The sequence below is a fragment of the Pongo abelii genome, chromosome 10 (assembly GCF_028885655.2).
Source record: "Pongo abelii isolate AG06213 chromosome 10, NHGRI_mPonAbe1-v2.0_pri, whole genome shotgun sequence".
Taxonomy (NCBI): domain Eukaryota; kingdom Metazoa; phylum Chordata; class Mammalia; order Primates; family Hominidae; genus Pongo; species Pongo abelii.
Window position 1 is genome coordinate 55,223,125 of NC_071995.2, and position 23,606 is coordinate 55,246,730.

The following is a 23,606-nucleotide window of genomic DNA, read 5'->3' on the forward strand; positions in this document are numbered from 1 at the left end:
GAGGTAACCAGAAGGGATGGCTGGGTAGATCACCACCTCTGAGTAGCCTACCATCTAAATCCTCATCATGATCTTTCCTCTCCTGGCCTGCAATTGGTGAACACTGTCCAGGGTAGAGTGTAATAGAGTGTCCTTATCCATCCTGCTCTTGAAGGCAAGGAGTTCTAAGGGAGAAAACTCATCAAATGAATATCACCAGATTATAAAAGATTCTGACTTCCAATCCAGAGGCTTTGAAAGCTTCACATGAAGCAACTAAGGAGATTGCTGCTCTAGGCTGGTCTTCCTGATCTTTACCAATCTCCAAAGGTAACCATAACTTCAAGAATATCAACCTTGCCTAGATTTAGTTCTCACTAGCTTCAAGAACCTAAATCCTACCAAATGTCCTTTTATAAATTCCATTCCAAGAAGACACAGGACCTCAAGGAGCTATATTGTCCTCAGCCCCTAAGTAAATCAATGGCAAAGTAGGAAGAACATAATGGGCTTTGAGGTCAGGCAGAATCTCAGCTCTGCCACCTCCCAGTAATATAACTTTAGACAAGTAACTTAACATCTCTTAGCCTCAGTTTTCTTATATGTAAAGTGGGGATAATAACCCCCATCCGCTTTGGGTTGTGAAGAGGATTAAAAGAGATAATGCATACAAATGTGTTTAGAACACAGCCTAGTTCAGGGAAAACACTTCATAAGATAGCAATTATTATGTTTATTATTAACGTCACAGACAGAAAGTACACAGAAACAACCCTATTGGATCAAGCCTGAAGCTGAGAGATGAAAAGTTCACAATAGGGACAGACTCCACTTTGCCCCAATGTGCCTCTAGGCCTGAATAATTCCTGATCCACAGAAAAACGGTTTGGGAAAATGGAGAAGGGCATCAGGATGGAAAGGCTCGTTCTCATTTTTAAAATTTTGTCTTTTTGTATGTTTCTTTGTTTTCAATCATTCCCAGCGTGTTTGTCCACAATAGATAATGGCACTTTTCTCAAAAGGACTCCCTCAAATACTCAAGCAGCAAGCAGGAAAGGTCCTGGTCTCAAGACCATACAATATCCCAAGAAAACTAATTTTGACACTAGAGGTAAGATATTATTATAGTTATTAATTAGCAAGATTCATGTAGGCTCTACTCAACCATGCTCTTCAAATCAAATCCCTTTTGGAGGCCAAGCAGAGGCAGGCTGGATCTAAATCTTCTTCTTAGCTAACCCCCAAATAATCACCTACTATCTAAAGGGTAGGCTTCAGGTCAAAGCAATAGCCAGGCCCATTTAAAGGGATGGGATAGGCTGTTCCCTTCTTATTCCCACAGCAGTGGATCACAAAGGGGATCTATCTGAGTTCCCAGCATCAAATGTCAAATTAACTCACTCACCTTGGTGGAAGGAGTTGGAAAAAGATTAAGGAGTTTGCAGAAAGGGATCAGAAACACCTTTATAATTGGGTAAATTAGATCACAACTTTGCCAGTTCAAGGCTAGCCCTAAGCTAGGATAAGAGTTGAAGTGGGACAAAGTAGCTTTTTGTGGTTCCCAAAGAAATCCCTAACTATTAAAGAAAAAAAAGAATGAAACCAACAGTTGGATCAAGGCTGGGGCAGGGATCAACCTTGCTTTATTCCAAATGATGTGGTGTTAGAAGTCAGTGGCAGACCCAAGGAGTTCCAGGCCAAATGAGATCACCTAGCAAACCTCAGCACCATGTCTCTCTAGGGCTAAGAGGGTGGCATCAAGTTCAACAAATAAACAGTTCTCAACATTAAGCCAAGCCAACTCAGTATAGCTCAATACATTTCTCCATACTAAGATATTTTGAGTTTTCTCTATCCCATAAAAATTCTTCTCCCTTCCCAGTTTCTCTTACTGCAACCTCTCTATATAGGCCCACCCCTTTCCATTCTTCACCTGGTTATCATCTCGGTCCATACTGGCATCATCTCTCTTGAGAATGAACCTCTGTTGAAATTCTGTATTCTTCTCATCCTTTATATGTTCTGAGAACCTCTGTTCAGGGCTGAGATTTGGAGAGAAATGTGAAAGGAAAGGAGGACAAAGACCCATTTGTTAGGAAGCAGACCTATTAGGTACAGCTCTCCTAAATTACATAACTCACACTCAGGGAATTTCTGGAGTAAGGAATCCAAAAAGTCACATGCAGGTTTTAATGAAATCTTCAGGGTCTGTTCTTTATACATCTATAACTTCTCTTCCTCCATAGTTACATCTGTCCTATCAGTGAAGTGAAGAGAGGCTAGGGCCAGACTTCATGAAACATCAGTCTCTCTAGAATCTATCTCCAAGGCTCAGAAAGAGTAGGAATTAATTATATAACCAACCCCAACCCCAATCCCCTACCCTGCAAAATACTTCAAAAAAATTTTTTTGTTTGTTTTTTGAGATGGAGTCTCACTCTATCGCCCAAGCTGGAGTGCATGGCATGATCTTGGCTCACCCCAACCTCTGCCACCGGGGTTCAAGTGATTCTCCTGCCTCAGCCTCCCGAGTAGCTGGGATTACAGGTGCCTGCCACCGCGCCTGGCTAATTTTTGTATTTTTAGTAGAGATGGGGTTTCACCATCTTGGCCAGGCGGGTCTTGAACTCCTGACCTCATGATCTACCCTCCTCGGCCTCCCGAAGTGCTGGGATTACAGGTGTGAGCCACTGCGCCCGGCCATTTTTAAACTTTTTTTTTTTCAAAAAGTAATAGAGATGGGATCTTGCTGTGTTGACCAGGCTGGTCTCGAACTCCTGGCTTCAAGCAGTCTTCCCATCTTGGCCTCCCAAAGTGCTGGGATTACAGGCGTGAGCCACCACGCCTGGCCATCTGCAAGAGACATCCTGATCCTACACCTTCCTCTTCCAACCCAGCAGGTTATCCCAGGGAAGTCTTCCCAAACCATGGTTTCCTCCCTTACATTCTTGTGTTACTAGTTTTGTTGATGATGACAGCTTTCCCAGTTTGATCAACATTGTGGTCCATCCCAAAATAGGCAGCTACCCGGTGTAATAGCATCCGGTGATATGAGGTCATCTGAGGGAACTTCTTGAACTGATTACTGAAGGGAAACCCGGGGAAAAAAAAGTGAAATAAGACAAACAACTGCAATAACAACCAATTTTGATTTTTCTTACAAGTGTCTAAAGTGGAAAGTTTCTTAGGAGAAATAGACATATTATAAGGAATATAGATATTTGCTAAATGGGAACCAAACAGGTTTTTCTCAGTTTCTTTATCTACAGTATTCTGCAGATTACTATGACCTACTTTCCTCATTAAGACTACTCATTGCTGGGTGCAGTGGCTCATGCCCGTAATCCCAGCACTTTGGGAGGCCAAGGCGGGTGGATCAATTGAGTTCAGGAGTTCAAGACCAGCCTGGTCAACATGGCGAAACCCCGTCTCTACAAAAAATACAAAAATTAGCTAGGCATGTGCCTGTCATCCCAGCTACTCAATGGCTGAGGCACAAGAATCACTTGAACCCAGGAGGCAGAATTGCAGTGAGTCAAGACTGTACCACGGCGCTCCAGCCTAGGCGACAAAGAAAGACTGTCTCAAAAAAGAGACTACTTATTAAGCCCTAGGTCCCACCCATCTAGATGATGTTTGACAGAGAAAAAGGAAGACATTTAAGAATAGTAAAATCTGGGACAAGGGCAAGCTGCTGAAAAGATATAAATTATTTTTCAACTCAAATCTACATAATAACTTAAAAACTTCAGTATGTTTTCAAAAATCACACTTCAAGGGGAACACCTCCTAAAATTGTACCTAAATTTATTTCCAGTGCCCCCTCCCACCTCTAATTATGTATTTCATGCAAGTAACTTACTTGTTGTCATTAATAAATTCCAGAATCTCCTGTTCTAATTTTAGCAGCATCATTCTGTCCCTGTTTAAAAAAGATTAAAACAAAACAAAACAAAACAAAAAGCAGCCCTCCCATAGACATTGAAAGCGGGGATTGAAAACACAACTTGCTCATTACAGAAGCTGAAAAAGGTATATATCCAAACCCAGTAATGAACCATAATGCTGCTAAGCCTCACTTGCCTGTTTTATGATATTTTTAAAAAGAAAAACAACCCAAGTATACATTTTGCAGGTCCTCCAATCATATACTTTGTTATACCATATCAGAAATCTCACTGTTAGCAACATATTCATATAAACACACGTTACAAATCTAATCGTCATTCTATATTCCATCTTGTTATATACAGAATTTTAAAGGAATTGTAATTTAGCTTATGTATGAGTCAATTATTTTTTCCTTCTGTGCTTTTTATTTTAGCTCCTCTTACTATCACTCCCAATGTGTGCTTTTTAATCAGTATACTCCCAAGACTTCATATTTCTTTGTTTCTGCATTCTTCTTTCACAGAAGTTTTCCCAATTCTTCTGAAAACAGAAACCTCAAAGCGAGAGTATTCTGAATCCCTCACAGAATATAAAACTATACCTGACAAATACTAGGGGGACAGGGAGATGAGCATGCTAGATTCTAAGAATGGAAAAATTCTGGGAAGCCGTTGGCCTCTTGGAATCTTGCTATCCCCTAACCCCTTTTCCTCTTATACCCATCATGTTATTACCTTGGGTTCTTTTTCAGTGTATTTACAAGAAATTCATGTAGGTCTATTCCAGTGGAGTCCGTATATTCCTGGCTGGAGTCTAGAACCACCACAACAAAAGAAATTAAAATAAATGAAACTGCTTTGCATGCTATCTAATCCTAAGCAGAAGTCCACAACCTAACCAGGAGAAAAAAGAATAGGAAAGCAAAATCAAACTTCTAGGGTTTTAACATAAAATCCAGAATGACCTTGATGTGCTAGATCCCAAAATTCCCCATCAGAATGACAGAAGAAAGAATCTGGGCCATAGTATTACATCAATATTACACTGAAAAGCCATCTATCATCAATAGGTATTTACTTAATGTCCTGATCAAAATATAGCAGGTTTTATTAAGGAAAATAAATTCTAGGTAAGGGCAGTCAGGGCTGAATTTTCCAGAATCTCAGTAAATATGCCCAAATATTATTTTTTAATCCTGTTTGCCTTTTCTTATCAATTATCATTTTTACGGACTACATCTTTTTGCTACCAGTACAAGAGTTTAAAGGCAAAGATAGTCTAATAATTAGAGGCAAATCTGCATTATTAAAAAAAAAAAAAAAACCAGGCCAGGCGCAGTGGCTCATATCTGTAATCCCAGCACTTTGGGAGGTCGAGGCGGGTAGATCACCTGAGGTTAGAAGTTCAAGACCAGCCTGGCCAACATAGTAAAACTAAATATCTCTACAAAAATACAAAAATTAGCCAGATGTGGTGGCATGTGCCTGTAGTCTCAGCTACTCAGGAGGCTGAGGCAAGAAAATCGCTTGAACTCGGGAGGCGAAGGTTGCAGTGAGCCAAGATCATGCCACTGCACTCCAGCCTGGGCGACAGAGGGAGACTCCGTCTCAAAAAAATAAAAATAAAAATAAATAAATAAATATCACCCTAGCCATCCCCAAACCAAAATATAAATGGCATCTGGAGGATTTGCTACCAATGATTATCAATGTCACCATTATTCCAGAGCACAAGTAAAATCAGAATTGACTACATTGTCCTCCTATGGATAATGCCAATGCAGATGGAGTAGCTGTCTGTGGCATGTGAGCTCCTAAGGCAGGTTCAGTTAAAGAAGTAAAGAAAGTAACTTCGTTAGGCATCTTCTCAAGCAACCAAGTTAGCAGAACACCACAAATTGATGGGCCAGTAAGGCTAGCAGGTGCCAGGCTTCAGGATAAAAGTAAAGGGCACTGCCCTAGAACAGATGAGAGATGGGAAAAACTCCTTACCTCTGGACAGCATCTTCCTTGGGATCTTTTCTTTGTTTTTGTCCTTGTCTTCCTTTTCAGAGACATCTTTTGTGGACTTTTCTTCCTCTTTGTCAGAAGGGCAACTGATGTGCAATTGAATTATATCCTTAAGGGGAAAAAGGATAATCAAAGGGGGAAAAGGATTTTAACTTTCTTGCAGCTCCCTTGGAATCTCAAAGAAGGTAAATCTTGGGGTGGCAGCCCTCTCTTATAGATTAGTGTTATTTTGCTAATTAAACTGTTTTAGTTTTATTCTATCAAGAGGGTAGAGGCACAGCTTTTTCTGCCAGCAAGCACAGCCTACTTTATGGAGAGCTCAAATTACACAGGCTGTTCTTGGCATAGGTATTGAATGGTAATGGTTCTAACCACCAGAGGGGGAGGGTACACATAAGAAAATAAGATCTAGCTCTGGGATCTTCTTGTCTGCATCATCCTAGGTGGTCAAGATATGAACACCTATACTTCATGCTCTCACTATGCTGGGGTTTTTTTCTTTTTTCTTTTTTAGGGTCCCCCTCCTCCCTGGCGCAGGTCTGTCAGCACTGCCACTGCCACTGGAACCCACAGCTGGGAGGAGAGACCATGCCCTGTTTTACTACAACAGCTTTTGTTCTGAAGTACCTTCTACCCTGATTTTCAAGTCTGATGTTGCTGTGACTGCCATACTACATCTTACCAAACAATTGCCAAGAGCAAAAGCTACACTTACTCCTGCAAATGACCTACCTGGGTTTCTAATGGCCCATCAGCAAATGGGGTGGAGGACTCCTCACACACTGCCAGGCTGCGCACCAACTTTAGCTTGGAATTAGACTGAAAAAAACAATTTTCAATTTTTTTTAATGTATCTTATATATTTCTTCCCTTGGTGAACATTCATAAAGCTTTTGGCTGAATGAAGTGTCCTCTTTGGCTCTGTTAGTTGCTGTTTCCATTAAACAGGGGTGTTTTTCAAACAGGTCCTACTCACCAGTTCCTGATTCACTTGAAAGATACTTCTCTTGCTTACAACAGTAGACATGTACAAACTGGCTACGTGGACAGATGGTAGGAAACCATTTCACTCAGCCCTCTTCTCTCTTTAGCCCCGTACTCTAATTTCAGTCTCAGAACTTTATGCAAACACACAGCAACATAGCATAGTAGAAAGACAATGGGGCTGAGAGCCAAAAGTCCTAGCTTCAACTCCTGGTTTTGTACTTACAAGCTATAAGACCCTGAACAAATTACCTGACCTCTCCAGGTCTCTGTTTTTCCTCAGGAAAATGGCGATAAATACCTAAAATTACCTAAAAACCTGTTGTGAGAATTAGATAATATATAGTATGTAAATATACATATCATTAAATAGTGCTTAGCATACAGTAGACAATAAATGCTAAATGACTCTAAACCTGAGATGCCAAGGGTATGGAAAGAAGTGTCTACGAAAAGAGTAAGAGAAAGACAGGCCAAGCATGGTGGCTCACACCTGTAAACCTGGCATTTTGGGAAGCCGTGGTAGGAGGATCACTTGAGGCCAGGAGGTCACAGTCTGGGCAACATAGTGAGACCCTACCTCTACAAAAAAATTTTTTAAAAATTAGCTGGCCATGGTGGCACATGACTGTGGTCCCAGCTACTTGGAAGGCTGAGGCAGGAGAATTGCTTGAGCCTGGGAGGTTGAGGCTGCAGTGAGCTGTGATCATGCCACTGCACTCCAACCTGGACAACAGAGTGAGACCCTATCTCAAAAAATCAAAAAACAAAAAATTAAAAAAAAAAGACAGATAAAACTTTATTAACACTTGGGATTTAATGCAATAAAACCTAATCTGCCTGCTTTACTTCTGCTAGCTGGTGAATCCCAAAAATATCAGAAATCCACTATGCAAATCACTTCTCTCCTAGGGACCCACCCAAAGCTAAAAACTATAGAGTGACTCATTAGAAATCTACCTATAAACATTTACTGAGACTCAATACAATAAAACCAAGGATTACAGTAAATACCAAAGTACAAAACATGGCAGGTATGCTCTAAGTAGCGCAGTATAGCAGAAAGAACTTGTGAGCCTGAAGAATTAACTTCATGCCTAATTCTGCCACTTGCTACTGAATGTACTTTGTTAAGCCACTCAACCCCTATAGCCTAAGTTTCCTCATCTGTAAGATGGAGATAATAGCTGTCTTACTTATCCCAAAAAATCTGAGAGGAACTAAAGTAGCAGTAAGTAACCTTTGTTTTGAACTTTAACATCAAGCCCGTCACTATGGATCAGGCCATGTAAGGCAAGCCACAGAGCCAATGTATCATAGCTCTTGGTCTTCTTCAAACTCAAGCCACGTAGTGGCTGAGCCACTCTCCAAATTCTATCACTATTTTTTTGGAGGAACAGGGTGGCCAACCTTAATTATTACTTTTGGTGGCAATTCTTCCCAATTCAAGAAAAATTTAATACTTTACTGCTTCCCAGTTAAATTAAAAACCTATCACACACTAACACACGCAGTCTTCCCTGATAACTCTGCTTAAAATAATCTGTGATGTGCTAATTTTATCATATAATGATTAAAAGCAAAATCCTCTTCCTGCCCCTAAAAAGTAAAACATTAGGTTAGCTGGGTGCAGTGGCTCATGCCTGTAATCCCAGCACTTTGGGAGGCCAAGACAGGTGGATCGCTTGAGCCCAGGAGTTCGAGAACAGCCTGCGTGACATGGTAAAATCCCATCTGTACTAAAAACACAAAAATTAGCCTGGCATAGTGGTGTGTGCCTGTAAGCCCAGCTGCTTGGGAGGCTGAGGCATGAGAATCACTTGAACACGGAAGGCAGAGGTTGCAGTGAGCCGAGATCACACCACTGCACTCCGGCTACAGAGTAAGACTCCATCTCAAAAAAAAAAAAAAAAAAAAAGAAAAAGAAAAATGGCCAGGCATGGTGGCTCATGCCTGTAATCCTAGCACTTTGTGGGGCTGAGATGGGTGGATCACCTGAGGTGAAGAGTTCGAAGCCAGGCACGGTGGCTCATGCCTGTAATCCCAGTACTTTGGGAGGCTGAGGTGGGCAGATCACTTGAGGTCAGGAGTTCCAGACCAGCCTGACCAACATGGTGAAACCCCGTCTCTACTAAAAGTACAAAATTAGCCGGGCGTGGTGATGCATGCCTGTAATCTCAGCTACTTGGGAGGCTGAGGCAGGAGAATCACTTGAACCTGGGAGGCGGAAGTTGCAGTGAGCCGAGATCGGGCCATTGCACTCCAGCCTGGGCAAAAAGAGTGAAACTCCATCACACACACACACAAAAAAAAGAGTTTGAGACCAGCCTGGCCAACATGGTGAAACCTCATCTCTCCTAAAATTACAAAAATTAGCCAGGCATGGTGGCGGGCGCCTGTAATCCCAGCTACTTGGGAGGCTGAGGCAGGAGAAACGCTTGAATCCAGAAGACGGAGGTTGCAGTGAGCCAAGATTGCACCATCGCACTCAAGCCTGGGCAACAGAGCAAAAAATTCCGTCTCAAAAAAAAAAAAAAGTAAAACATTAGGGGGAAAAAAAAGCCTGTATTTTTAGGATATCCAAAAATGTTGAGTCATTTTTCTTAGTGGGGCAGGATTTATCTTAAAGAAAACTCACAAGGAAAAAAAAAAAAGGAAGAGGGAATAAAAAGACTCGTATAAGCAGCCATTCTCCTAGAGAAGCTAGGAGTGAGCAGAGAAACTGGTATTTCAGCACAACTAGTATCCAGTTCTTTCAGGCTCTGTGGAAGGCTCCAGCTGGGTAGCCTTTCAGGCATCAAATGTGTATACACCTATGTATGCATACAGTTTCCATTAGAGGTGTGTATGTGTATGTGTACATGTGTGTATGCACACTTATGCAGGTTCACAATTGGGGTACAGAGTACAGGCAAGAAAACTCTGCCTACATAATTTGAACAAACTAGATATTCATGACAAGTCTACTTGTGAAATGTATTACTAATAACATTAGAAAAGAAGCTACAGAGGAAGGGCTCTCACCTTGGCTCTTTTCCTGGCATGACCATGGTTAGATGTCCGCCTCTGTTAGAAGGGAATTGGAAAATATTAAAGGTGGAAGAAAATCAACATGTAAGTTAAAAATAATACATGTTTATAAAGAAAAAGCACTAACTGTAAAAACCATTACAACAGCCAAACTATGATGAGGACCACTTGATGTGGGTTTCTCCCTACAACCTACAACTCTAACAACTGTGACAGGAAAGGGACTACAGGCCATCTACAGTCAAATCACCATTGATCATTAAGTTAGAGAATCAGAAGATGGTCAGATGTGGTGGCTCATGCCTGTAATCCCAGTACTTTGGGAGGCCGAGGCAGGTGGATCCCTTGAGCTCAGGAGTTTGAGACCAGCCTGGGCAACAAGGCGAAATCCCATCTCTGCAAAAAAAAAAAAAAAAAGAAAAAGAAAAAGAAAAAAAATTAGCCATGTGTGGTGGCATGCACCTGTAGTCTCAGGTATCTGGGAGGCTGAGGTGGGAGGATGGCTTGAGCCTGGGAAGTGGAGGTTGCAGTGAGCCAAGATCGCGCTACTGCACTCCAGCCTGGGTGATAAGAGCCAGACCCTGTTTCAAAAACGAAACAACAAAAACCATTAAAAAAAAAAAAGAGTTGGAAGACACTGATTTTGTTGGCCTATTTCACAGACTGATAGAAGTTACTTTTGGACAAACCATGGTATCATGTCCTATTTAGGATGCTTCTGGAAATGTCACTACCACAGCATGAAAGAGTGTTTTTTCCCCCAACCCTGTTCACAGAAGCCTATTTAATCCATAATGGATATGAAATATGGCCCCTAACCATCACTTATAATATCTTTATAGGACAACACACACATTCATAGTTCCAACTTGAGATACCCAAAATATCTGTTCCTATAGCTGCAGAAATGGAATGAAGAGTCTTCTTCCCAAATGCCTCCCTCCCTGAGTTATCATGATACAAAGAAGGGAGCATAAAAGATAGGGATAAGACCTCCAGAACAAGGGGAAGAGAGTGGATAAGGGTCAGGATAGAAACTGAGGAAGATAAAGAATGAAGGCATAAGGTGGGATGAGGGAAAGAACAGCCAATTAATAAGATTTGTAAACATCTGAGAAGTCAAAATGGGGGCTTCTGGGAAGAGGTTGGGTAGGGTTATATATGGGGATGAGGCATTTAGGAGTTCTGAGATGTTTGGAATGGAACTCCAATGGGGCGTAGAGGGAACTGAGGCAGGAGGATAGGGGAGGGGAAACAAGTCAGAGACAGAGTACCAGCATGGCCTTGGGTAGGTGAAGATTTCTCTTTTCTTGGTCTTCTTCACTAGTTAGCAAATAACACGGCCACAATGCAAAATGGAGAACTGAGAAGGTGGATGGAAAGAATAAGAAATGATGGTGTATCTGCTCAGTGGTAAGATCTGTTGCAGTAAGGGAAGATTCATAGTCCAGAAATATGAAGCAGTATTTGTCACTACTTTTTCAAACAGGCAATACATACACATGGCACAAAGATTCAAAAGGCATAATGGGGGTATATATAGAACAGTAAGTCTCCTTTCATAATTGTCCCCCAGATACTTGGTTGTCTCCTAAATGGTCAACCAGTATTGAAGTTCTTTTGGATATATCCAGGTATCTTTTATGCATATATAAGCTTAGTGTATGTGTACACAAAGGTTTTTCAAAAAACCAAATATATTGGCTGGGGGCGGTGGCTCATGCCTGTAATCCCAGCACTTTGGGAGGCCAAGGTGGGCAATCACCTGAAGTCAGGAGTTCAAGGCCAGCCTGGCCAACATGGCAAAACCCTGTCTCTACTAAAAAATACCAAAATTAGCCAGGCATGGTGGTGGACACCTGTAATCCCAGCTACTTGGGAGGCTGAGGCAGGAGAATTGCTTGAACTTGGGAGGCGGAGGTTGCAGTGAGCTGAGATTGCGCCACTGCACTCCAGCCTGAGCAACAGAGCAAGGCTCCGTTTCAAAAAAAATAAAAATAAAAATAAACATATTATACATACTACTGTGAACCTTGCTTTTAAACTTTTTTTCATGAGTATCATTCTATAGAAGATCTACCCCATTTTTAATGGCTACATAGCATTCCACTGTGTAGCTATACCATAACTTATTTTACCAGTCTCTAATGTTTCACCATTTAGGATGTTTCTGACCTTTTGTTAGTATAAATAATGACCATATCATTGAATATATATAAATATAGTATGTCTGTAGTCCATTTAAAAGTTTTTTTATAAAGTATTCCTAAATTGCCCCTCAAAGTGGTTGTACCAATTTAGACTCTTACCAACAATATATGAATGAATATGCTTATTTCCCAGAATGGATAGTTTTAACAGCCAAACATATATTAAAAGCCTAATATACACCATGTTATCATGCTAACTACTGGAGGATATGGAGATAAAAGGCACAAACCTTGTCAAAAAGGAACTCATAATCCTGTTGGAGAAGACAGACAAACAGACAATTACAATACAGTACATTAAGTGTACTAGAGAGGTACTCATGGAGTGCTACAGGAGCACACAGCAGAAGCATCTGACTCAGACCTAGCAACCCACAGATTAATACATTTACAGATATTGAGTGCCTGCTATGTGCAAGGCACTGTGTTGGCCTTAGAGATACAATGGTGAGCCAAAATTGACCTAATCCTGGGCCTCGTAGTGCTTATAGTTCTGTAAGGATGACAGACATTAATCAAAGAATTATACTATATACACCTGCAATAGGTGAATAAGGTTTTCAAAGGCTTCCTAGAGAAAGACATTATCTGGATTGAGTTTTGAAGGATAAATAGGCATTAGACAGATGTTGGTAGGGGTGGGAGTTGGAGGAGGTCAGGATAAGAATATTAAGGTGGGCATTCCAGGCAGAGAAAGCATGTACAAAAGCATGCTTTCCCCAAATTTTTAACTCCTATTTATAACAGGGACCAAGGAATCAGATAATGCTGATGCACTGGATGTCAGAGGTGATGGCTGACAGGCAAGAGACTAGGTCACAATATAACATGCTGAGAAATATTGGACTTGGCTTAAGGCAGTAAGACACACAGAATGTTTGAAGAGAGTTAACACAGGCAGTTCTTTATTTCACAACCACCTTTCTAAAACAATATGGTACATTTATCAAAAGGGATTACAAGTTTAAAGGCAGAAAGCCCAACTAAGAGGCCTTACCAAGTTGGCTATTTTTTTTTTTTTTGAGATGGAGTCTCGCTCTGTTGCCAGGCTGGAGTGCAGTGGTGTGATCTCAGCTCACTGCAACCTCCGCCTCCCGGGTTCAAGCGATTCTCTTGCCTCAGCTTCCCGAGTAGCTGGGACTACAGGCACGCATCACCACACCCAGCTAATTTTTTTGTATTTTTAGTAGAGGTGGGATTTCACCATGTTGGCCAGGATAGGCTCAACCTCTTGACCTCATGACCACTCACCTTGGCCTCCCAAAGTGCTGGGATTACAGGCGTGAGCCACCGCGCCCGGCCTCCAAGTTGGCTAAAAGACATTCTTGGCTGGGTGCGGCAGCTCACGCCTGTAATCCCAGCACTTTGGTAGGCTGAGGCGGGCGGATCACCTCAGGTCAGGATATTGAGATGAGCCTGGCCAACATGGTGAAATCCCGTCTCTACTAAAAATACAAAAATTAGCCGGGCATGGTGGCACGCACCTGTAGTCCCAGCTACTTGGGAGGCTGAGGCAGGAGAATCACTTGAACCTGGCAGGCAGAGGTTGCAGTGAGCCAAGATCACACGCCACTGCGCTCCAGCCTGGGTGACAGAGCGAGACTCCATCTCAAAACAAAAAAAAGGACACACCTAAATTCAGTATGTGTTGAGGACTTGCCCATTCTAAACAGAATCTCAGAACCTGCATTTTCTAGCATTGTTTCCATGCAAAAGATGTTCTGAGTTTCACTTGCTGATCCCAAGGATATATCTCACACGTTATATGTAATGAACGTCCCTTTTCCCCAAACTTTTCAGCTCCAATTCATAACAGGGACTTTTTTGAAAGGACCACTTAGATTCTTGGGGAGATTTCCAGGGTATAAAACCAGGGAAGGCTGGAGAAGCAGAAATGCTGTTGTTGTTGTTTTTTTTGAGATGGGGTCTCACTCTGTCACCTAGGCTGGAGTGCAGTGGTGCGATTTTGGGCCACTGCAACCTCTGCCTCCCAGGGGTTCAAGTGATTCTCCTGCCTCAGCTTCCCGAGTAGCTGGGATTACAGGCATGCGCCACCAGGCCCAGCTAATTTTTGTATTTTTAGTAGAGATGGGGTTTCGCCATGTTGGCCAGGCTGGTCTCGAACTCCTGACCTCAAGTGATCCACCCGCCTGGGCCTCCCAAAGTGCTGGGATTATAGGCATGAGCCACTGCACCCAGCCATGCTCTTTTTTTTTTTTGAGACACGGTCTCACTCTGTCGCCCAGGCTGGAGTGCAGTGGTACAATCTTGACTCACCGCAACCTCTGCCTCCCAGATTCAAGCAATTCTCCTGCTTTAGCCTCCCGAGTAGCTGGGATTACAGGGACACGCCACATGTCCAGCTCAGAAGCAGAATTTTTAGTGCTGATGAAGGTGTAAATGGTATGTTGGGAAATGGATAGAGAGTAGAGTGCTTCTTAAGGTACTGCTCCATAGGATCCAGGGAGGCTGACAAGACTGAATACTTTGCAAAAGGAACAAGAGCTCCAGTAGATGGCAGCAGCAGCTCCACCTGCTCTACCAGCAGCAAAAGGAGTCAAGTCAGAGAGGAGGCAGGTCCCCTTCCAAACCCCGAGACATTGTATTTGTATTTCCATGTGAAGACTTTTTTTTTCTTTTTTTTTTTTTTGAGTTGGAGTCTTGGAGTCTCGCTCTGTCACCCAGGCTGGAGTGCAGTGCGGTGATCTTGGCTCACCGCAACCTCTGCCTCCTGGGTTCAAGCAATTCTCCTGCCTCAGCCTCCCATGTAGCTGGGAGTACAGGCACACGCCACCACGCCCAGCTAATTTTTTGTATTTTTAGTAGAGACAGGGTTTCACCATGTTGGCCAGGCTGATCTCGAACTCCTGACCTCAAGTGATCCGCTCACCTTGGCCTCCCAAAGTGCTGGGATTATAGGCATGAGCCACTGTGCCCGGCCTGAAGACATTTTTAAACTAAGCGAGTGTCCATAAAGCATATAAAACCTACAGATGGGGCCAGGTGTGGTAGCTCATGCCTGCAATCCCAGCACTTAGGGAGGCCAAGGCGGGCAGATCACCTGAGGTCAGGAGTTCAAGACCAGCCTGGACAACATGGTGAAATCCCACCTCTACTAAAAATACAAAAAATTAGCCGGGTGTGGTGGCAGGCGCCCATAATCCCAACTACTCAGGAGGCTGATGCAGCAGAATCGCTTGAACCCAGGAGGCAGAGGTTGCAGTGAGCCAAGATTGTGCCATTGCACTCCAGCTTGTGCAACAAGAGTGAAACTCAGCCTCAAAAAAAAAAAAAAAAAACTATAGATGTCCCTTCTTTTCTGCCTAGCTTCAAGAAGTACATAAAACAGGAATTCAGAACACCATTTATAATTGTCTCCTAAGAATAGAATAAACTTAGACCCAAAAGTTCATTTATTATCTTTCATGTAACATGACAGCACATAATGAAACATTCATCACTTATCTGTCCTGAATATTTAAAATTCATTATTTGTATCAGTGGAGGCTGGAAGTACAGCTGGAACAGTGGCAGATTGTCTCCACAAGCTCTGGAAGAATGGGCAGGGAATGACAACTCACATGTAATAATGGAAAGAAAAACAGCCAGGGCAGAGACTGGTGAATTGTAAGACGAAAAACAGTAGAAAAGCAGGCAGCTAGAGAACAAAATATCTCAGACAGCTGCCTAATTTTAATTCGTTCCTTTATATTATTGCTGTTTTAATCTTTAAAAAGACAAACCTTATATGAATTGAATTGTCTAGAAAAATTATGCTTCAAGTTTCCAGACCCTCTAAAATGTTGTTGTTCCTGTGTTTTAATCTAACTTCTTGCTAGTGTTGTCTGTCTCTTGACTTATAATAAAACCAGTTTTCACCCCTGGGCATGAAGGAAAGGATTTGTTGGGCTTGGGTTACAGAAGAAACCAGCAGTGACCACAGAATAAGGGCTCTAACAGGTAGATGAGAGGAGGCTCAGAGTTTGGGCTGGCCAGGCAGAAACCAAAGAAGAACCCCACAAGGAAGTTTGGCTAAATATCTACTACTATCATTTCTGTACTACAGTACGAATTTGGATGAAAAACATGGCAAACAAAGAGTGAAATTCCTTTTACTCACATTTACCAAGTGGCAAGCTCAGAGGCTATTTCTGACCCAGAAAAATGCTGACTGCTTTAACACAACCAGGATATGAATTTAACACTGTGTGTAAAGCCAGGAAGCTCAAGTTTTAAGAGTTTATTGTATGAGTCATTTTATGACTTATTAAGTATGTGTTTGTGTACAGTTTATTTTTTGGTAATAAAAAAAGTCAAAATGCAGCAAGAACCAGTGAACTCAGGCCCAAATAGATTAGGGATTTTACTCTGTCCTTTTTAGACTTCATTGTGGACTATATGACAAAAAGGGAAGATTTCTTTTGAGAGTTGAAGCTGGAGTTTTTAAAGAGAATCAAGTGTTTCTAAAAGTGACTGATTCTTACACATTTCCACTTTTTTTCAGGTACAAAGAATGTTGGCCGGGCACAGTGGCTCACACCTATAATCCCAGCATTTTGAGAGGCAAAGACAGGAGATCATTTGAGGCCAGGAGTTTGAGACCAGCCTGGGCAACAGAGAGAGACCCTGTCTCTACAAAAAAATTTTTTTATATAAGCTGGATGTGGTTGCACATGCCTGTAGTCCCAGCTACTTGGGAGGCTGAGGTGGGAGGATCTCTTGACGCAGGAGTTTGAGGTTGCAGTGGGCCCTAATTGTGCCACTGCACTCCAGACTGGGTAACAGACAGAGCTGGGTGACCTGTCTCTAAAGGAAAAAAAAAAAGTGTGCATACAATGCACTTCCAATCATTACCTGTGTCTCCTGACGCAAACTGGTATCTTCACATTCTTTCTCAATTTCTTCCTTACTTGGAGTCTTAGATATAAACTTGTTTTTGTTTACAGATTCTTCCACCAGTTTTTTTTCTGATTCTTTCATTATTTCCAGGGTCTCTTGAGTAGTGTTACTGTTAGACATGTTCTTCAATAGAATACAGTGGCCTCTATGGACTCCTAAAGAAACATCAAATGCATTAAGCAGGAGGTATGTATCCATACTTAACAAATACACAAGACTTGTATTTCACACGGGTACATTTTTCCAGCAGCCTTCCTATAACCCAGAAAAGAGTTATTTAATAAATGCTGTCCTTGGGTTCATTTCTTTAAAAAAAAAAAAAAAACCTTTATTGAGGTAAAATTGACATAAACTGCATGTATTTAAAATGTATAATTTTATACTATGACACATGCATTCACCTGTCAAACCATCACCCCAATCAAAACAGTGAGCACATTCACCATGCCCCAAAGGTTCCTCATGTCCCTTTGTAATCTCTTCTTCCCTTCACACTACCCCCAGCCAACTACTGATCTGTTCTGTCACACAGATTAGTCTGTATTTTCTAGAATTTTATATAAATGGAATCAATCATACACTGTCTGGACTCTTACTCAGCATAGTTATTTTGAGATTCACCAGGATTCAGTTCTAAAGTAGCATGAGCCCTCTTGACACTTTGTTTTCTCCCCTTGTTCCCTACAGAAATTTGCTCACATTTCTGGCTCAATCACTTCACCCATTAGATTCTCTCCAAAAAGAAGAAAATTATAAAGCTCCATTGACTACTAGAAAGGAGTATTCTCCTTTCCCAAGGAAGAACTTTCTCAGCTACCACAAGCCCACAACACTGTTACCAACTTCAAGCTACTCTCCCTTCAAAAAGAAGTAAAATCAGACAAAGCTTAAATGGTTATAGAATCTATAAAATCCTATATATATATATATTTTTTTTTTTTTGAGATGGAGTCCCGCTCTGTCACCCAGGCTGGGGTGCAGTGGCACAATCATAGCTCACTGCAACCTTGAACTTACGGGCTCAAGCAATCTTCTCACCTCTGCCTCCCAAGTAACTAGGAATACAGGCATACGCCCAGCTAAATTTTTTTTTTTTTTTTTTTTTTTTTGAGATGGAGTCTCGCTCTGTCACCCAGGCTGAAGTGCAGTGGCATGATCTCGGCTCACTGCAAGCTCCGCCTCCTGGGTTCATGTCATTCTCCTGCCTCAGCCTCCTGAGTAGCTGGGACTACAGGTGCTCGCCACCAAGCTCAGCTAATTTTTTCTATTTTTTAATACAGACGGGGTTTCACCGTGTTAGCCAGGATGGTCTTGATCTCCTGATCTCGTGATCCGCCCGCCTCAGCCTCCCAAAGTGCTGGGATTACAGGCGTGAGCCACCGCGCCCAGCCTGCCCGGCTAATTTTTAGGATTTTTTTTGTAGAGATGGAGTCTTGGTATATTGCCCAGACTGGTCTTGAACTCCTGGACTCAAGTGATCCTCCCACCTCGGCCTCCCAAAGTGTTGGGATTAGAGGTGTGAGCCATCGCACCCAGCCTTAGATTCTTTCCTTTATCTTAAGCAAGCTGAAAAAACAAGAAGAGAACTTTATAGACATCTGTCCTTCAGAAAGATTGGGTCCCTCCCTGGAGGAGGAATCTTTACTTTGCTATACACTATTTGGGTTCAGTCAACCTACTGTCTCCCAGTGATAGAGTATCTATACTGCAGGGAGGGCTGCTTCTTTATCACTTACTATCACTACCTGGGAAATCCTGTAATGAAGCCTACACAGTTCTCCAACCACACACTAAGAATCAGAAGTTGATACTCTACACACAGATTCATGTCCTCAACTGCCCAAGTCAAACATGTTTAGCTCCAACAATAGTTTGCAGAGGTTTCTCCTTATACAGGTTACCGACTGTACTTCAAACCTAAAGACTTCTTTCCCTCCTTTACTGGAAACTCTCCCAGATGTCACATCTATTCCCAGTGTAGCCCTAGGAACGGAATTAAATAAACAGACAAATGGTTAGCAATGCTTCAAGAAAATTGTCACAACAGATATTTTCCTCTCCTTCAAATCAGTTTAAAGGGTAAGAAGGGTAAGACCCAGAAGTCTTTCAAGAAGCAAAGTTAGCCTCATCCTGACATAAGTTAGATGGTCTGCCAGGCTATTGCTTTGTGATTTATTTTTTTTTTTTTGAGACAGGATCTCACTCTGTCACCCAGGCTGGAGTGGAGTGATGCGATCATAGCTCACTGCAGCCTCAAACTCCTGGGTTCAGGGAGTGGTGGCATGTGCCTGTAGTTCTAGCTACTCAGAAGGCTGAGGTGGTTAGAGTATTGTTTTGTTCACCTTGTGGTGGCTCTTCAGCAGCTGCCTGGAGACTTGGTTTACTTAGGGCTAGATAAATTATCTTTAGAGGGCCAGAGAGTCATTCACACAATTGCAAAGTCATATAGTTGACGGCCGGGCACAGTGGCTCATACCTGCAATCCCAGCACTTTGGGAAGCCAAGGTGGGTGGATCACCTGAGGTCAGGAGTTTGAGACCAGCCTGACCAATATGGTGAAACCCTGTCTCTACTAAAAATACAAAAATTAGCCTGGCATGGTGGTAAGCCATTGCATCCAGCCTTAAATTCTTTCCTTTATCTTAAGCAAGCTGGCTCAATTGCGCTCAATTGCCTCCCAGCTGCTTGGGAGACTGAGGCAGGAGAATCGCTTGAACCTGGGAGGCAGAAGTTGCGGTGAGCCGAGGTCGCACCACTGCACTCCAGCCTGGGTGACAGAGCAAGACTCTGGCTCAAAAAAAAGTCGTATAGTTGAATTTAAAGATGAGAAATATTAGAAGAAACTGACTACAGACTTCCATTTTAAAATTATCTGATTCAGTAACTAAAGGCTACTATAAAAACAGTTATAACCTACAGACCTTCATGGATCATTGCTATACATGGGACTTTGTTTATGTATGTAGTATGTATGTATGTATTACCCACCCCCACAATGGGTAAATCAAGCCTCAGTTCTCTTCAGTCTGAAGTACTAGTAAAACTCAGCACATGCATTCTCCATATCTCTTGGCTAGGAAACATTAATAAAGATCAAAACTGGGGGCTGTGTGTGTTGGCTTATGCCTGTAACCCCAACACTTTGGGAGGCTGAGCCAGCAGGATCGCTTGAGCCCAGGAGTTCTAGACTAGCCTAGACAACACAGTGAGACCCTGTCTCTACAAATTTTTTTTTAAAAAATTAGCCAGACATGGTGGTGCACACTTGTAGTCTCAGCTACTCAAGAGGCTGAGGCGGGAGGATCACTTGAGCCCAGGAGGTCAAGGATGCATTGAGCCATGACTCTGCCACTGCACTACAGCCTAGGCAACAGAGTAAGACCTTGTCTCAAAAAAATAATAATAATAATAATAATAAATAAATTATGCTGGGTGCAGTGGCTCATGCCTGTAATCTTAGCACTTCAGAAGGCTGAGGTGGGAGGATCGCTTGAGGCCAAGAGTTTGAGACTGGCCTGGGTGACATAGTGAAACCTCCTCTCTACAAAAAAAGAACAAAATTAGCTGGATGTGGTAGAGTGTGCCTGTCATCCCAGCTACTCGGGAGGCTGAGGTGGGAGGATCACTTGAGCCCAGAAGTTCAAGGCTGCAGTGGGCTACAACCACACCACTACACTCCAGCCTGGGTGACAAAACAAGATCCTATCTCTGAAAAAAAAAAAAAAAAAAAGATCAGGCACAGTGGCTCATGCCTGTAATCCCAGCAGTTTGGGAGGATGAGGTGGGTGCATCACCTGACGCTGGGAGTTTGAGACCAGCCTGACCAACATGGAGAAACCCCGTCTCTACTAAAAATACAAAATTAGCCAGGTGTGGTGGTGCATGCCTGTAATCCCAGCTACTCGGGAGGCTGAGGCAGGAGAATCACTTGAACCAGGAAGGTGGAGGTTGTGGTGAGCTGAGATTGTGCCATTGCAGTCCAGCCTGGGCAACAAGAGCAAAAATCCGTCTCAAAAAAAAAAATTAGTCAGGCACGGTGGCTCACGCCTGTAATCCCAGCACTTTGGGAGGCCGAGGCGGTTGGATAACCTGAGGTCAGGAGTTAGAGACCAGCCTGACCAACATGGAGAAACTCCATCTCTACTAAAAATACAAAATTAGTGGGCGTGGTGGTTCACACCTGCAATCCCGGCTATTCGGAAAGCTGAGGCAGGAAAATCACTTGAGCTGGGAGGCAGAGGTTGCGGTGAGCCGAGATCGTGCCATTGCACTCCAGCCTAGGCAACAAGAGTAAAACTCTGTCTCAAAAAAAAAGAAAAAAAAATTAAATAATAGTCAAAACTGGAAGAGTTCTTAGATTTGACCTCCCACAATCTTCCCCTATTCCCCAAAGAACTCATTTTTGTAATTTTCTGAAAGGCCTGCTAACCTCTGGGAAAACTGGAACAGGATCATTTCACTATTTATGAAATAGTCTTAATTGTTACATAGTTGCTCCCTATTATAAATTATGAACTGCTTCAATCTTGATCCTAAATCAGTCTTAGAGTCACAGAAAATTAAGTTTACATATTTTATCATATGATAGGCCTTCAGTATTTTTCTCTTTTCCAAGCTTAAATAGCCTCAAATTTATTTGTCAGAAAGAAAAGGTGATATAAAAAATTATAAAGCAGTTTTCATTTTTTGGTTTTGTTTTTGAGACAGGGTCTCACTCTGTCACACAGGCTGCAGTGGCATGATCGTGGCCCACTTCAGCCTCAACCTCCCGGGGCTCAGGTGATCCTCCTATCTCAGCCTCCCAAGTAGCTGGGACTACAGGTATGTGCCACCACGCCTGGCTAATTTTTCTGTTTCTTTTTTTTTTTTTTTTCTTTTTTTGAGACAGAGTCTCACTCTGTCACTCAGGTTAGAATGCAGTGGTGATCTCACTCACTGCAACTTCTGCCTCCCAGGTTCAAGCGATTCTCCTGCCTCACCCTCCCAAGTAGCTGGGATTACATGCACTCGCTTCCATACCCGGCTAATTTTTATATTTTTAGCAGAGACGGGGTTTCACCATGTTGGCCAGGCTGGTCTCCAACTCCTGACCTCAGGTGATCCACCCGCCTCGGCCTCCCAAAGTGCTGGGATTATAGGTGTGAGCCACTGCACCCAGCCTAATTTTTCTATTACTTTTAGAGGTAGGGTTTTGCCATGTTGCCCAGGCTGGTCTCAAACTCCTGAGCTCAAGTGATCCACCTGCCTTGGCTTCCCAAAGTGCTAGGATTACGGGCCTGAGCCACCGTTCAAGGCACAGCAGTGGCTTGTTTCTTTTTCAAGGATGGGCCTTAATTACCAAATGGGTATATTTTGTCAAATCAAAATGACAACTTTGCAGCTCTCCTTCACATGTGGGTCAGGAAAAGACCAACTATCTGGATACCTGGAATAATTTCAGTGTCCAACCACTGTTTCTCAGCCAAAACACTGAATGCAAACAAATAAAAAATGATCTTTCATCTGTAGAATATGGTCACATATTCAGCCTCAAGTTTTATGGAGACACATGGCTTCCTTCATTCATTGGAGAAACAGGAAGACTTGAACTTTAGCTTCTTACAGATACCCATAAAACAGACTGATTTAACTACCCACTTTTAAGAATTTAGTCAGTTGGCTGGGCGTGTTGGCTCACGCCTACAATCAGAGCACTTTGGGAGGCCAAGGCAGGTGAATTGCTCAAGCTTAGGAGTACAAGATCAGCCTGGGCAACATGGCAAACCCCATCTCTACCAAAAATACAAAAATCAGCCGGGCGTGGTGGCACATGCCTGTGGTCCTAGCTACTTAGTTGAGCCTGGGAGGCAGAGGTTGCAGTGAGCTGAGATCGCTCCACTATACTCCAGCCTGTGCAACAGAGTGAGACCTGTCTCAAAAAAAATTTAGTCAGTCATTCTACTGAGACCACCAGCCTCTTGAAGAGCTGTATAAAACAAAGTAATTCTTACACTGCGAAAAATGAAGCAGCAGAGGAAAGGGCACCTCCTCAGATTTCCCTGTTCTTCCACATTCATTGATCTAACCCAGATTTCTTTTGGCGCTTGCCTTCCCCTGAGAATACATGATCAGGGAAGGAGACCTTATCCCCAATCCCTGGGAGATGGATATAAATTAGTTAAACCAATTGTGGTAATTCTGTTTCCTTTTTGTGACTGGTTTTAGAAGGGACAAGTGGCACACAAAGGGACTTTGTTGGATGGAAAAGGTTTCCTATTTTATTTAAAATTTTTTTAAAGCCTCTGGAAGAAACAGGTATCTTCTACCAAAGGTGATCTTGGATGCAGATGATACCTAGACTGTGGCAGCACCCTGCCAACACATGGAGGATGGGGAAGCAGAGAAAATAAGCCTGCATCCATCCTTTTTTTTTTTTTTTTTTTTTTTTTTTTGAGATGGAGTCTCACTATATCACCCAGGTGGTTAGAGTACGGTGGTGAGATCTTGGCTTACTGCAACCTCCACCTCTCAGGTTCAAGTGATTCTCCTGCCTCAGCCTCCCTAGTAGCTGGCAGGCCTGCACCACCATGCCCAGCTAATTTTTTTTTTTTTTTTTTACATGGAG

General features: G+C 42.6%; 1 protein-coding gene across 16 annotated transcripts in view; it reads right to left on the minus strand.

Moving 5' to 3' along the window:
- Positions 1-23,606, minus strand: part of R3HDM2 (R3H domain containing 2) — a 179,112-nt gene that overhangs the window by 39,926 nt on the left and 115,580 nt on the right. For 7 of the 16 annotated variants that reach the window (XM_024256217.2, XM_054526437.2, XM_024256218.3 and 4 more), the window contains 9 exon segments: positions 16,958-17,157; positions 12,334-12,357; positions 9,888-9,929; positions 6,612-6,698; positions 5,862-5,988; positions 4,605-4,683; positions 3,842-3,901; positions 2,924-3,064; positions 1,913-2,021 (listed from right to left, as the gene is read on the minus strand). In XM_024256217.2, the coding sequence (XP_024111985.1) occupies positions 1,913-2,021; positions 2,924-3,064; positions 3,842-3,901; positions 4,605-4,683; positions 5,862-5,988; positions 6,612-6,698; positions 9,888-9,929; positions 12,334-12,357; positions 16,958-17,122 (834 nt within the window). In that variant the 5' untranslated portion in view covers positions 17,123-17,157. 16 annotated transcript variants of the gene reach the window in all.